General features: G+C 36.1%; 1 protein-coding gene across 5 annotated transcripts in view; it reads right to left on the reverse strand.

Moving 5' to 3' along the window:
* Positions 1-760: 760 nt before the first annotated feature.
* The window catches only part of ZFP82 (ZFP82 zinc finger protein), a 96,584-nt gene continuing 81,427 nt past the window's right edge, over positions 761-15,917 (reverse strand). For 3 of the 5 annotated variants that reach the window (XM_030761371.2, XM_030761370.2, XM_089902293.1), the window contains one exon: positions 761-9,728. In XM_030761371.2, coding sequence (XP_030617231.1) covers positions 8,371-9,728 — 1,358 coding nt within the window. In that variant the 3' untranslated portion in view covers positions 761-8,370. The remainder of the gene's footprint in view (positions 9,729-15,917) is intronic. The other 2 variants (XR_016390859.1, XM_089902296.1) reach the window with 2 other exon arrangements.

Here is a 15,917-nt window from a genome sequence, read left to right on the forward strand (position 1 = left end):
CTAGCATATTGAAATAGCCAGAGCACACCATGGCACCCTCCAGGTATGCATTATGCACAAGCATTTGCACGCATTTTTTTAATTCGCTATTCTGGTGGGTGTACAGCCATATCACATTGTGGTTTTAATTTTTCCATTTTCTTGATAATTAACGAACATGAGCATGGTCTGATATCTTTATTGGCCATTTGGATATCCATTTTTTGGAAGTGTTTATTTTATTTTTGGCCATGCTGCACGGCCTGCAATGGAAGCACAGAGTCTTAACCACTGGACCGCCAGGGAAGTACCCCCATTTCTTATTTGGTTGTCTGTCACTTATTGATTTGTAGTGGCTCTTTATATATTCTTGGTCAAATTTATGTATTGTGAATATAGTCTCCCAGTCTGTGGCTTGCCTTTTCACTTTAATGGTGTCTTTTGATGAAAATAGATTTTTAAATTTAATATAGTAAAATTTACTTTTTTTTCTCTATATGGTTAGTGCTTTTTGTGTTCTGTTTAAGAAATCTTTGCTATCCCAAGGCTAGAAAGATATTCTATGTTTTCTTCTAAAGTTTTTATCGTATATTCTACAATTATATCATTAACACATCTGGAATTTGTTTGTGTGAAGTGTAAGATAAGAGCCAAGGTTAATTTTTTATCGATATGGATATGCAATTGATCCAGTGCTACTTATTGAAAAGAGCATCACTTCCTCTGCAACCACACTGCAGAGGAACCTTTGTCGTAAATCAGATGACCACATGTATGTAGGTCTGTTTCAGGGCTCTTTATTTTATTCTGTTGGTCTACTTGTTCGTTTTGCATCAGTATCATGTTGCCTTAATGACCAAAGTACACCTTATCACATTAACAAATTCAAGAAGGAAAATATATCAGTGTGACAAAAAGGCATCTGACAATATTCAGCAGGCATTTTTAATTAAAAAAAAAAGTTAAATAGGGACTGAAGGAAACAAGTGAACCACACAAGGTCTGTTTACCTCAAACACAGAGCAAATATTACACTAAGTTATTTCCATTATGTTGGGAAAAACAACTAGATACCCTCTATCACCACTAATCCTAAATCTTGTTCTGGAAGTTATTTCTGTTAGAGGAAGAATAATAAAATAATCACTATAAATATTCAGGAAAAAATCATATCTATTTGTAGTTGACATAACTGATTGCCTAAAAAATCAAGTCTAGTAAAAAATGAATTTTAAAGGTTATTGGGTAATAATGAAAGCAATGATTGTATCCATATTTAAAATTTTAATATGACAATATAACAATAAAAACAAATAAGCCACAGTCTGGGAGAAGGTGAGTCCATCATAATACTAGGTAAAGGATTACTATCTAGAATGTTATTTTTAAGAATCCCACTATTTTTATATGAATGTTTTTTAAAAAATGGAACATGGGCAATACATATGAATTGGTAAGCTATAGTATTTAGCAATAAACATAAGTGAAAAGATGCTCAACTCATTATTTACCAGGAAAATATTAAAGCACATACCAGAAGTGGGGATATGAGGAAATAATATTTCACTGGTTGAAGGGGTTGTGAATTGGTACCATAAGGATGTTCTCCTCTTCTACAGCAATATCTAGCGAGGTTGAACATGAACATAACCTCTGACTTACGAATCTCACCTTTAGATAAACACCTCAGAGAAAGCCTTGTTATGTATAGCAAGAAACTCAGATATTCAACAAGATATTTTTCAGTGAGAAATTATATATAACCTAAATATTGACCAATAAAAGGCCTCAATACATATGGTATATTTATATAAAGAAAAGGACTAGGGGTTTTCTATTCTACTGAAAAGAACCATGTTAAATCCAAAAAAAAGCAAGCAGCTGGTTGGACAGCATGCTGAGTTGCTTGCCTTGCTAGATAACCATACACCTGCCACAATGCTGACATTTCCATCCTTGAAGCCTCTCCTTTTGGTTAGGGCAACATCTGCCAAAGTGGAATTACATCTACAATAGGTATTTGGAATGGGAGCTCTATAGCAAAGTATGAGATACATTGACTTAGATAAAATGAAACATTTTTGATAGTCTTTTGATAGGCACTTAATGTGATTTTTTTCTCCCAAGAAATATAGAGCTTGCATGCTTGTTTGACCACAAAATCATTTTCTTCAAGAACCATTAAGTACTGGTGTTTTCTGGAACATACTTTAAGAAATTTTGAGTTAATGTACTGTCCCCAAAAGACTTCAGTTAACAAGAAAATGTTACCAGGGTGAAGAAACACATAATAGCACTTAAAATGCTCATTGTGTATGTTACATTTTTGTGTAAACACTGTGTAATGTCCACAAATTAAAAGCAATTTGAAATCATGAGTGGAAGAGATTTATTATTCTAGATGGTGACTGATTATTCAACGACATCTGCCCAATCTGCCCACTCTGAGCAAAATGGACTTAGAGGTACAAGTCAGTGTATGACAGTGACATTCATTTGGTTGAAAATAAAGTGCTGTGGCAATACTTGTTTTTCTTTTGTAGAAGGTAATAACTTTTAAGTACTGAATGCCTATTTTTCAAATAATCTTTCATTCCTTTTATAAAATTGATGAAGCTAAAATAAACGAGAAAAAGAAGAGAAACAAATGAAAGAAATTATTGGGGCAGGATCACATCATTTTTCCCAACACTGTTACACCGCTCAAGTTAGAAAACCTAAATGCCTAACTAAATCACAAAAGGTCAGGCCCTCGGTATTCCTGGTAAATCATTTTATGTTTTATAACTCTTTTATTAGACTACTGAGTTCAATTTACTGAACTTTACTTGGCATGTCTGCATGTATCTTAAATGATACTGGTCTAGATTTTGCTTTTTAGGGATTACCCTCGTCTAAAATTTTATTATTGGGATATCTGCCTCATATATTTGCAGAATGATCCTGCAAAATTTTGTTAGAAGTTATCTATTCTTTAAAATTTTATTTCCAGAAAAACTATCGATTCTAGTTTTTAAAAAACAAGAACATAACTCCATTTAAATTTCCTTTGTTTACAGATCTCATACATTATAAAACTATAAATTATAAAATCTATAAATTATAAATTGTTTCAAATATAAAATAAAATATAAAATCTATAGATTGTTCAGGCTTTCTATAGTCTCTTGAGTCAACTTTGATCATTTTGGTTTCTCTAGATAGCTCATTCTCTATATTTTTATACATACTGAAATATATGTATATAGTAACACATAAATTTAAAAACTTTTAAATCTCTTTGATATATGTACCTATTTCACCATTCCCATACATAAAGCTGTAATTGAATCAACTTTTATCCTTCAATAATAACTGCTGATTCTATATTAATGGTCTTTTCAAAGAGAATATTCTTGGATAAAATCTACTACTTTATTAACTATTCTTTTACTTTTTTAAAAAAAATTTATTTTTTAATTTATTTTTGGCTGCATTGGGTCTTCGTTGCTGCATGTGGGCTTTCTCTAGTTGCAGTGAGCAGGAGCCACTCTTCGTTGCAGTGCGTGGGCTTCTCATTGTAGTGGCTTCTCTTGTTGCGGAGCACAGGCTCTGTGTATGCAGGCTTCAGTAGTTGCGGCACACAGGCTCAGTAGTTGTGGCTTGCGGGCTCTAGAGTGCAGGCTCAGTAGTTGTGGCTAAGTAGTTGGGCTTAGTTGCTCCGCAGCATGTGGGATCTTCTCAGACCAGGGCTCGAAGCCGTGTCTCCTGCACTGGCAGGTGGATTCTTAACCACTGCACCACCAGGGAAGTCCCTCTTCTACTTTTTTTAAATTGTACTTTTACTTTTATTGTATGAATTACTTCCTGCTATTTACCTTAATTAAAAAAAAAAAATGGGGCTTCGCTGGTGGCGCAGAGGTTAAGAATCCGCCTGGCAATGCAGGGAACAGGGGTTTGAGCCCTGGTCCGGGAAGATCCCACATGCCAGGGAGCAACGAAGCCCGCGCGCCACAACTACTGAGCCTGCACTCTAGAGCCATCGAGCCACAACTATTGAAGCCCACACGCCTAGATCCCATGCTCCACAACAAGAGAAGCCACCGCAATGAGAGACCCGCACACCACAACAAAGACTGGGCCCCACTCGCCGCAACTAGAAAAAGCCCGCGCGCAGCAACAAGACCAAACGCAGCCAAAAATAAAATAAATAAATAAATAAATGTTTTCTGGGAATTCCCTGGCAGTCCAGTGGTTAGGACTCCATGCTTTCACTGCTGAGAGCCCGTGTAAAAAACATGTTTTCTGGCTTATGTTAATGCTTTTTTCCCCCAACACTTTTGTCAACTGCCTGCTATGTGACAGGCACGGTATGTGTGGTAACAGAGTCGTGAACTAACTGCTCAATCCAGGTTTTCTAAATGCATTAAGGTTGTTAATTTCCTACAACGTAGAGCTTTGGTGGCTTCCCACAAATTTTTTTTAAATTTATTTATTTATTTTTGGCTGCATTGGGTCTTTGTTGCTATGCACGGGTTTTCTCTAGTTGTGGTGAGCGGGGGCTTCTCATTGTGGTGGTTTCTCTTGTTGCAGAGCACAGGATCTAGGCGCCCAGGCTTCAGGAGTTGTGGCTCATGGGCTCTGGAGCGCAGGCTCAGTAGCTGTGGTGCATGGGCTTAGTTGCTCCGCGACATGTGGGATCTTCCTGGACCAGGGCTTGAACCCGAGTCCCCTGCATTGGCAGGTGGATTCTTAACCACTGCGCCACCAGGGAAGCCCTTCCCACAAATTTTTATCTGTAGGGATCAAATTATCATTTATCACTAAGTAGTCTAAAATTTCAGATTTTCCACTTAGACAAAAGCTTTATTATGGAAGTTTTCAAATATATGCAAAGTAGTAAGAATAGCACAGTGAACCCTATGTACCCATTACCCGGCTTCAACGATTTACAGCATTTTTCTGACCTTGTTTCATCTATTCTTCCCATTTTTTCTTTAGTATTATAAAGCAAATCATACATACAATTTCATCCTTGAATACTTCAGTATGGCTCTCTAATGCATAAGGATTTATACACACATACACACACCTACTCCCATGCCATCATCATGCCTAGCAAATGAATAATAATTATTTAATATAATTTAATACCCACTCCAGGTTTACTTTTTCACAGTAATGTAAAAAGTTGTCTTTTTTTTATTTGTCCAAATCAGGATTGTATTGCCTGTATTTTCTTACTTTCTGTATTCTTGATGCTCTGGCATTTGGGGACTTGATCTTGGAGAGACTACCGATTCTAGGGCTAGCAAATTCCTTGACAAATGACCCTCTTGGCAAGCATGCCGTTGATATACAAACCAACCAATCCAAAGTCCACACCCCTTTATCAAACATCTCCTTTATCAAACTCTCATACACCAAGCCATTATTTCTCCTGCCCTAAATCACCCCAGGGCCAGGTACTGGACAACTGAGGACCACCACTGGAGCTCAGAGCCCACAAAATTATTCAATCTACCCAGTCTTAAACTTGCTCAGTGTACCTACCTGGCATCACGTCACCCATTCTTTCCTGGGAAAACTCCAGTAAAGGTTCTGAGTCATGTTCTGCCCTCTTCCGCCTTCTGCCTCCTAACAGGACTAGGTGCTCCTTCCATGTTCTCCTACGTATACTCGGTTCCTCCTGTTTGCAGAAATCTCCGCGTATAAGCGTCTTCCTTCATGATAATCATTTCCATGTCTTCGAGACTTACCATACCTGATTAAAGCAAATCCTGGGTACATTTTAACACAAGCATCTCAATACATTCCATACACTGTATTTAATTAATATGTCTCAAATCTCTTTTAATTTGTAAAATTCTGTTTTTATTAACTTAACATATATTGGTTAAGAAACTAGGCCTTAAAAAAAAAAAAAAGAAACTAAGCCTTTTATTTTGTGGAATTTCCCACATTCTGGATTTGGCTGTTTGCTTCTTTGTGTCATGAATTTTTTCATTTATTTCCCAAGTTTCCTGTAAACTGGTATGTTTAGAGACTAAATTACACTTTTTTTTTTTTGTGGTACGCGGGCCTCTCACTGTTGTGGCCTCTCCCGTTGTGGAGCACAGGCTCCGGACGCGCAGGCTCAGCAGCCATGGCTCACGGGCCCAGCGGTCCACAGCATGTGGGATCCTCCCAGACCGGGGCACGAACCTGTGCCCCCTGCATTGGCAGGCGGACTCTCAACCACTGCTCCACCAGGGAAGCTCTAAATTACACTTCTGAATCAATATTTTGGACAAGAATACTCCACAGGTAGTATACATCCATTGCATTACATCAAGAAGCACACAGCCTTGCTGATTTAATTTAGAGATGTTACTATAGGTTAGCGGGTTGTCATTCTGCTCTGTCCTTTAAAACCTTCGAATAATCTCTCACCTAATGGTTTTCACGTCCACTGATATCATCAAGATCCATTATTTCATAAAAAAAAAGTGTCACTTTTTGGATTCTATCATTCCTTTGACCTTTATTAGCTAGAATTCTCTAATAATAAAGAACTTTCCTTCACCAACTTTTGCTTGTCTTGAAATATAGTTCATAGAGGAAAGGCAGGATAAATGCTCCATTTTCCCCCTTTATTTATTAATAAATGCCCTAATGTGCTCTGTAGCTGGCCAATGCATCTTGTTAGAAAAAAAAAGAAGCTATCACAGGCTACAGTAATCATGATAAAAGGACACAGGATCCAAATTGAGGAGATTCCCACTGGCCAAATATAGGACAATTTGAGCATTTTTTAAAAAGTCTACAATGGGTTTTTAAAAATTGATTCTGGACTTATAATATAGGTGATTTTTAATTTCCAAATAGTTTCTTTTTATCTTATTCTTTGTTAATTTTATTTACTTAACTGAAGTATAGTTGATTTACAATATTGCGTTAGTTTTAGGTGTACAGCACAGTGATTTGGTTACATATACACATGTATATGTATATACAAACATATGGCGTACATATATATATTCATACATACAGTGAATATATATACATATATTCTTTTAAAAAATTATTTTCCATTATAGGTTATTATAAGATATTGAATATAGTGCCCAATGCTATACAGTAAATCCTTATTGTTTATCTATGTTATATATGGTAGTATGTTATCTGTTAATATCATACTCCTAATTTAATTTATCCCCCCCACTTCCCCTTTGATAACCATGTTTGTTTTCTATGTCTGTGAGTCTGTTTTTGTTTTGTATATAAGCTCATTGGTACTATTTTTAGTTTCCACATACAAGTGATACAATATTTGTCTTACTCTGTCTGACTTACTTCACTTAGTATGACAATCTCTAGGTCCATCCATCCTCTGTTAATTTTAAATCAAATTTATACAGAGGCCAGAGAGTATAGATTGTAGAATATATTCTTTTTTATGAAAAAATTGAAAAAGGATTTCTTACTTTCACTATTTTAACAAGAGTAAGTTATCTGACATTCAATAATGGATGAGTGTTGGTGGAAGGCATTTCCATATTCAATGTGCCCATAGTCATTCATATGGATTTTCAAGAGAGCAATATTAATGATGATAATAGTAAAACAATAGTTAGTAGCTTAAAACAACAACCATTTAATTGTATCTCATGATTTTGTGGGTCAAGAATTTGGGCAGGGGCTCAGTTGGTGGATTTTTCTGTTCTATATGGCATCAACTGAGGTTATTCACTGGCATTGAGTTGATGGCTGGTTTGGAGGATCCAAAACTATTTCACTCAGATGTCTGGTGTTTTTATGGGCAATCTGGAAGACTGGGCACAGCAGAGCGCCTCTCCTTCTCTAGGTAGTCTCAGGGCCTTTCCAGGTGGTCTCTTCAGCAGAGTAGCCAGACTTTTTAACATAACAGTTCAGGTCTGAACTTGAGAGAGTATTCCAAGAGATGAGGCAAAATCTACCAGTAAAGTCTGGGTCCAGAAACTAGCACAGCAGTACTTCTGCTATTCTACTGATCAAAGTAGTCACAGTCTGCCCAGATTCAAAGGGAAAAGGATGTGGATTCCACATCTTGATGGGTGGAGTACCAAAGAATCTGCAGTAATCTTTATTCTGCCACAGTATTATAATTTTATAAATCAAGAACTTATAGCATCAAGCAGTTAAACATCCTGTTCAATATAACACAGGTAGGAAAGTGATGGGCTAGAAATGATGATAAGTGTCTTTCCCACATTTGTTATATTAATAGGATTAGTTTCTAGAATGAATGTGAAGATTCTCAGGTCTGAGTGATGGTGGAATATATTAAATTAACACATTCTTTATAATGACATAAACCCCGTTATGCCAAGTCAGGTGCATGGAGGAAGCAAAAGGAACTAATTACTACATTCATAGACTAAAAAGTCTTTCTTATATTTTTACATTATGAATTTTCAGATGATGGGTAAGGTGTGAATGTTGTCTAAAGGCCTTTTTACATTCCTTACATTCATAGGGTTTCTCACCAGAATGAATTCTCAGATGCTGAATAAGAGATGAATTAAGCCTAAAGGCCTTCCTACATTCCTTACATTCAAAGGGTTTTTCACCAGTATGAATGCTCTGATGTAGAGTAAGTTTTTGGCGCAATCTAAAGGCCTTCCCGCATTCCTTACATTTATACGGTTTCTCACCAATATGAATACTCTGATGTTGTGTAAGTTGTGAGAGTAGTCTAAAGGCCTTCCCGCATTCCTTACAGTCATAGGGTTTAACACCAATATGAATACTCTGGTGTGAAATAAGTTGTGAGTAACGACTAAAGGCCTTCCAGCATTCCTTACATTCATAAGGTTTCTCACCAGTATGAATTCTGTGATGTAGAATAAGATGATAACCACGACTAAAAGTCTTTCCACATTCCTTACATTCATAGGGTTTCTCACCAGTATGAATTCTCTGGTGGAGTGTCAGTTGCTGTCGTACTCTAAAGGCCTTCCCACATTCTTTACATTCATAGGGTTTCTCACCAGTATGAAGTTTGTGATGTACCCTAAGGCCAGAGCCACACAAAAAGGCCTTCCCACATTCTTTACATTCATAGAGTTTGTCAGCAATATTAAGCTTCTGATGTCGAGTAAGGTGTGCATACTGTCTAAAGGCCTTCCCACATTCTGTACATACATAGGGTTTCTCACCAGTATGAATCCTCTGATGTAGAGTAAGTTGCCCACGAACTCTGAAGGCTTTCCCACATTCTTTACATTCATAGGGTTTCTCACCAATGTGAATTTTTTGATGTACTCTAAGGTCTGGGCCACATATGAAAGATTCTCCACATTCCTTACATTCATAGAGTTTTTCACCAGAATGAAGTCTCTGATGTCGGGTAAGATGTGCCGTCTGTCTAAAGGCCATCCCACACTCCTTACATTCATAAGGTTTCTCACCAGTATGAATTCTGTGATGAAAGGTAAGTTGTTGGCGTACTCTAAAGGCCTTCCCACATTCCTTACATTCATAGGGTTTCTCGACAAAATGAATTCTCTGATGTGAAGAAAAAGATGAGTGTTTTTGGTAAGAGGACACTTTTTGAGATGTAATTTTCACTTGATTGAAATATTCCTCTTGTCCTTCAAATTTTCTTTTGGACTCCCAATCATTTTTTAAAATGAGTCTGTTAAGGCCATGGTTTTTAATTCTCTCCATTACCTTCCACTGGGATAAGTTTATTTCATGAATGTCATTTTCTGAAGATAACTTCTTGGTCTCATAGTTGGTCTCCAAATCTGAAAGAAAACAAGAGAGCAAACATGTAGTTCTCTTTTTCTAAAAGAAGTAAAATTTCTACAGCAGAAGTAAAAGACAACCAAAGTACTACCCAATGAAATTCTAAAAATAGTTACATAATTAAAAAAAGCAAAAGGCAACCCAGGAAAATGAGAGTTCATGCAGGAAAATGAGATTAGTGACTAAGTAAATATTTTAAGTCAGTGGTTCTCAAACTGAAACGTGAATCAGAATCACAAGGGAGCTTGTTACAAATACTATGATTTAGATACCACCTAAACCACTTGGATCAGATTCTACAGTCCTGGGCAGTCCTATATTTAATATTCTCCATACGATGATTTTGATGGAAATGAAAGGTTGGGAATTCATGCTTAAATTCTTTCAACAATTTCTCTTTATTCTTAGAATAAAATCAAACTTGTTAAAAGACCTCTGCTTACCTATAATGCATCATCTCAAACCACTGTTCTCTTTACTGCTACTTGGAGAGGCCTCTTTTCAGATCTTAGAACATGTTCCCACTTACTTCCATTGGACTTTTCAGTCTGCTCTATTTCCCCACAAATCTTCTGTTTGGGCTCTTTGCATGGCTGGCTCCTTCTCACTCTGAGGTCTTAGATTAAGTTACTTACTCTACAGCTGAATCTACTGACAGTACTTAAAGCTATGTGTTTATTATACAGTTGACCCTTGAATAACACAGGTTTGAACTGTGCAGATCCACTATACATGGACTTTTTCCAATAAATATACAAACATATATGTGTAGAACATCGTGTGCAAGACTTGTATTGAAGTGGATAACCTATCCTTACATAGGCATAAGATGAGTGATATTTAGTATAAAATTAATAATGTGTTACCTTTCTTACTGTTTTACAACTTTGCTTTCAAAGAATTACATTACTATATAGTGTGCTTCTGTCTCTTGTGACTGGATAAACTGCATATCAGCCTATCATCACAGGTAAGTGGTTTTTAAAAACATGTAACAACGTTTCCAATACTGTTTTATAAATGTGACTGTAATATTGTATGCCATAAAAGTTTTATGCTGATTCACTCATTACTGTATAGGCTAGGCTACCGTGAAGCATTCATATCGATTACACTAGGTTACCGTAAAGCAATCATATTGCTGCTTCTTCATTACCAATGCATAAGTCATTATATCTGTAAATAAATATAAAATTTTTTCACATTATCTTTTCATTTCTGATGTCCAGTGTTAGTAATACATATAATATGTAATGTGTTTATCATATAGGACAATACTGATGTAGGTACTGACAGAAAATTTATCTTATATACAGACAACATAAACTTATGGTATCAATAAATACAGTACAGTACTGTAAATGTATTTTCTCTTCCCTGTGATTTTCTTAATAACATTTTCTTTTCTCTAGCTAACTTTATTATAAGAATACAGTATATAATATATCTAACATATGTGTTAATCGACTATTTATGTTATTGGTAAGGCTTCCGGGTCAACAATAGGCTAATAAGTAGCTAAGTGTTGGGGGAGTCAAAAGTTACATGTGGGGACTTCCTTGGTGGTCCAGTGGTAAAGAATCTGCCTTCCAACGCAGGGGACACAGGTTCAATCCCTGGTCAGGGAACTAGCATCTAAGCCCGTGTGCCACAACTACTGAGCTCATACACCTCAAAAAGAGAGCCTGCATGCCACAAACTACAGAGCCCACGCGTCACAACTAGAGAGAGAAAACCCCCATGCCACAGCTAGAGAGAAGCCCGCATGCCACAAAGAAGACCCAATGGAGCCAAAAAAATAGAAATAAAATAAATAAATAAAATAAATATATTTTTAAAAGTTATATGTGGATTTTTGCATATGCTGGGGGGGCAACACCCTAAACCCTGTGTTGTTCAAGGGTTAACTGTATATCTGCATAGTTATTATACATATATTACATACAACATAGAGCTATGTTGAAATTATCTATTTATTAATTTTTCCAATTGTTATTCTGCTTATTTTCTTACCCCTAAACCTCATTAAGGGCAGAAACAATCCCTGCTTTACTCTCTATTCAATAATAAATCCAGAGCACAAAATAGATTTCACTCATTTAATTCCTATACTTATATATTTATTCTGAATATATTTCTCGGCCTCTAACCTCTCACATCTTACTACAATGATTAAATACCTCCTTTATTCATTCAAGCTAGCCCAGCTGACTATATAAATGAAAAATGGTGGTTGTATTTTCCTGTACATCCTTCCATTGTTTATACCCTTATTTATGCAGTATTCTCTACATTGCCATTCCCTCCTTCACATAGCTACGGGTTGCTCTTTCTTTGTCTCCATATCACAACAAAGACACTGAGAAACTTACGTACTTCAGCTCCCTTTAAGCTTATTCTACTACTCATCCATTTTGCAAATGCTCAGTGGGCTTTGTTCCTTCATCCCCTTTTTCTGGTCTCCTCCCTTCTGTCCCCTCAGAGGCAAGACCATTCCTTATTTCCTAGAAATGTGACTTTCAGACAGGAAAACATGTTTATACCTTATTGAAGTTTATGAAATCCTTAGCAAAAAAAAAAAGACGTAATTTGTAAGTAACTCACTAATAGGGTCAAAGGGTTTTGCAATAACTTGAGTGTGAAGAACTTGCTAACAAAGGTCATGATAGATGTAAACCAGAGGATGGTAAGCCAGGAGGAGAAATAGCCAGAGGGGAATTTAAGTGCTGAATAAGCTGTGTATGAGAGAGAAAAATGATGATGTTTTCAAGTATTATAATATAGTCTGTATAAGAAAACTGAAATCATATAGGTTCTACTAAAACTGGAAATTAATAATAACAACAAAAAAGTAAATCCACTTGGAATTTTAGAAGTCTATGTTAAATAACTCTTAGATCAATAGAGAAATAAGATCCCAAATGGTATTTGTTTAAAAAAAACAATAGTAGCAATAAAAAAAAACTACATTAAATTACCTGTAAAACTATAACCACAGTGCGTAGAAGAAAATTCAAAAACTTAAATACATGGGACTTCCCTGGTGGCGCAGTGGTTAAGAATCCACGTGCCAATGCAGGGGACACGGGATCGATCCCTGGTCCAGGAAGATCCCACATGCCACGGAGCAAATAAGCCCATGCGCCACAACTACTGAGCCTGCACTCTGGAGCCTGAGAGCCACAACTACTGAAGCCTGCGTGCCTAGAGCCCGTGCTCTGCAACAAGAGAAGCCACTGCAATGAGAAGCCTGTGCACCGCAATTAAGAGTAGCCCCCTCTCAGCGCAACTAGAGAAAGCCTGTGCACAGCAATGAAGACCCAATGCAGTCAAAAATAAATAAATAAATAAATTTATTTTTAAAAATATCTTAATACATACAGCAAAAAAAGAAAGAAAAAATTAACTAAAAATCCCACTCAAAAATATTAGAAAAGCAAGCTGAAGCAAAGCAGAAAAAAGAAATTAACTATATAAAAGCAGAATTAGAATAGTTAGAAAACAGAAAAAAAGAACTAACACACAAAGTAAAACCAGATTCTTTTTTTATAAATGAATCAGCAAAACAGATAACCATTAGTTAATATAATAAAAATAGCAATAAATAAATAAATAAATAAAAATAGCAAGAACGCACAGATGTAGAAATTTTAAAATGGCAAAGTGAAAATAATCGTGATTAAATACAGAACATAGTTGGAAGAAAGATTACTTTGCCAATAAGTTTTAAAACACAGCTAAAATGAATAATTTTCTAAGAAAATATAATTTACCAAAACTGACCACAAAAGAGATACAATGTTTCAACAGATTAATTTCCATAAAGCAAACAGAGATTGTAGTCAGACTTACCATCTCCTTCTTCAAGGAAAAAGCTTAAAAATGTTATTAAAGCTTTAAAGAACAGGCCATACAAATTCTGTTTAGACTGAGAACTAGGAAAAAGGAGGACTTCCAAACTATTTTCATGATGTAATAATATCATACTAAATCCTGTTCATAAAAAGAAAACTACACACCAGTTTTCTGAAAACTGATGTAAAAATTCTAAGCATCTAATAAAACAGTGTGTCAAAAGACCCAGTGTTGTTTATTCAAAGAATGTTAAAGAGGTCCAGTATGGGGAAATCTATTAAGATAATTCAACTCATTTAATACAGCTGAGGAAAGGGAAAAATAAAAATCACATGATCGGGGACTTCCCTGGTGGTCCAGTGGCTAAGACTCTGTGCTTCTTATGCAGGGGGTCCAGGTTCTATCCCTGGTCAAGGAACTAGATCCCACATGCTGCAACTAAAGATCCTGCACGTGTCAACGAAGATCCTGCATGCCGCAACTAGGACCTGACACAGCCAAATAAATATATTTTTTAAAATATTTATTTGGCTGTGCTGGGTCTTAGTTGTGGCTCACTGGCTCCTTACTTGAGGCATGTGAACTCTTAGTTGTGGCATGCATGCGGGATCTAGTTCCCAAACCAGGAATCGAACCTGGGACCCCTGCATTGGGAGCTTGGAGTCTTAACCACTGCACCACCAGGGAAGTCCCAATATTTTTTTTTTATTTCACATGATCAACTCCATAGACGCTGAAAAGGCAACTAAAAAAGGGAAACATACCTGATTTTTCAAAAAAGCTCAATAAAGGAGGAAGAATTACCTCCCTAAAATGATAAAATATATAACACCTTAACAAAAAGACAGCTTTGGAGTTATTAGTCAAGACACTTAAATATCAGAAAAAAATGAGCGGTAGTCTTAAGAATTTAAAAGAAGAGATAAAACTGTATTTTCAGATGATAATTCATAATTGGAAAACTTAAGAGGTTTAAATAATATAAACAACAGAATTTAATAAGGTAGGAGGATATAAAAAGCAAAAACTAATAGCCTTTATACATACATTTAATAATAAAATATGATGGAGAAAAAAAAGATTCCAGTCACAACAGTTTCAAGAGCAAACTTAAAATATATATATAACCTTTATGAAGAAAACACTGAAACACTCATGAAGCATCTGGCATTAGATTTTCTAAAGATATCACACACGAAATCACAAGAGGGAGATTACCCTGCACAAGGGGACAGCGGTCTATCAAGGGTGTTCATGCTGAGAAGCTGAGCAGGTATGGAGACAATGGCAAACAACAGGGCAAATTCTGTATTCAAAGTAGCCAGGTATATCGAATCCTGCAGATTATCACCCCTGGGCCAGATAGCAACTTCTGCTGTCTGCCTGCAGAGTAGGCAACAGATATGCGGGCTAGGGCATGAGAGACAGGCCAGTGGCTGGTCACGTCCAGGGGATATGGCCCCCTCCACAGGCCCAGTTGACAAAGCACTCGTATCTCACAAGAGTTAACTGTGTTTGTTCCAAACAAGTTTAGGCCAGTTTCACATTTTCCTGAAAGTACCCAATTTAATTAAACAATATGTAAACTTATAAGTAACTATGAGAAGAGATTGGTTCTATGAAAATGAAATTGAATACTTTAGAAAAACTGGTTGTAAATACATTGTTAAAAATCATGGCTAACAGGGACATCCCTGGCGGTCCACTGGTTAAGACTCCGTGCTCACAATGCAGGGAGTACAGATTTAATTCCTGGTCAGGGAACTAAGATCCTGCATGCCACATAGCACAGCCAGAAAAACAAAAAACAAAACATGGCTAACAAAAACTAAGTGTGGGAGGGACAACAGTAAAAGATGGGGAAAACATAATAATCAAGAAGTGTTCTGTACTTGTTGCAAATTTGGTTCTTGTTCTACTTAAAAAATTTTTAACTAGAAATAGTAATAGACTATAAATTGTATGTGTGGTTTAGATGAAAAATTAAATAAGAGACACAATGGAAAGAAAGCCTTAGACACATCAAAAGTATTGACAAAGAGCTACATTTTAATGTTGAGAGTAAAAATATTACTTCTATGGTATGTACATAAAATATCTAACCCTTTTTTATGAATAAACAAACCAAATACCAGTCCCAGTTCTGTTGGACCAAAGAATTTCTATTCTACTACACAATGCTGATGAGAATATAGAAAAATATAAGCCCTTTCTTTGACCAGTTAAAAATATATAAATATAAAAAATCACAAATGTGATTCCCCCGTTTCAGAGAACCAGCTTTAATTAAATGGAAAATGTCACATAAATTACCTGAACTTAGTACTTAGTCT

This window comes from Delphinapterus leucas, chromosome 20 (assembly GCF_059928025.1).
Source record: "Delphinapterus leucas isolate spDelLeu-1000000601 "Yukka" chromosome 20, BTC_Dleu_Yukka2, whole genome shotgun sequence".
NCBI classification, from domain to species: Eukaryota; Metazoa; Chordata; class Mammalia; order Artiodactyla; family Monodontidae; genus Delphinapterus; species Delphinapterus leucas.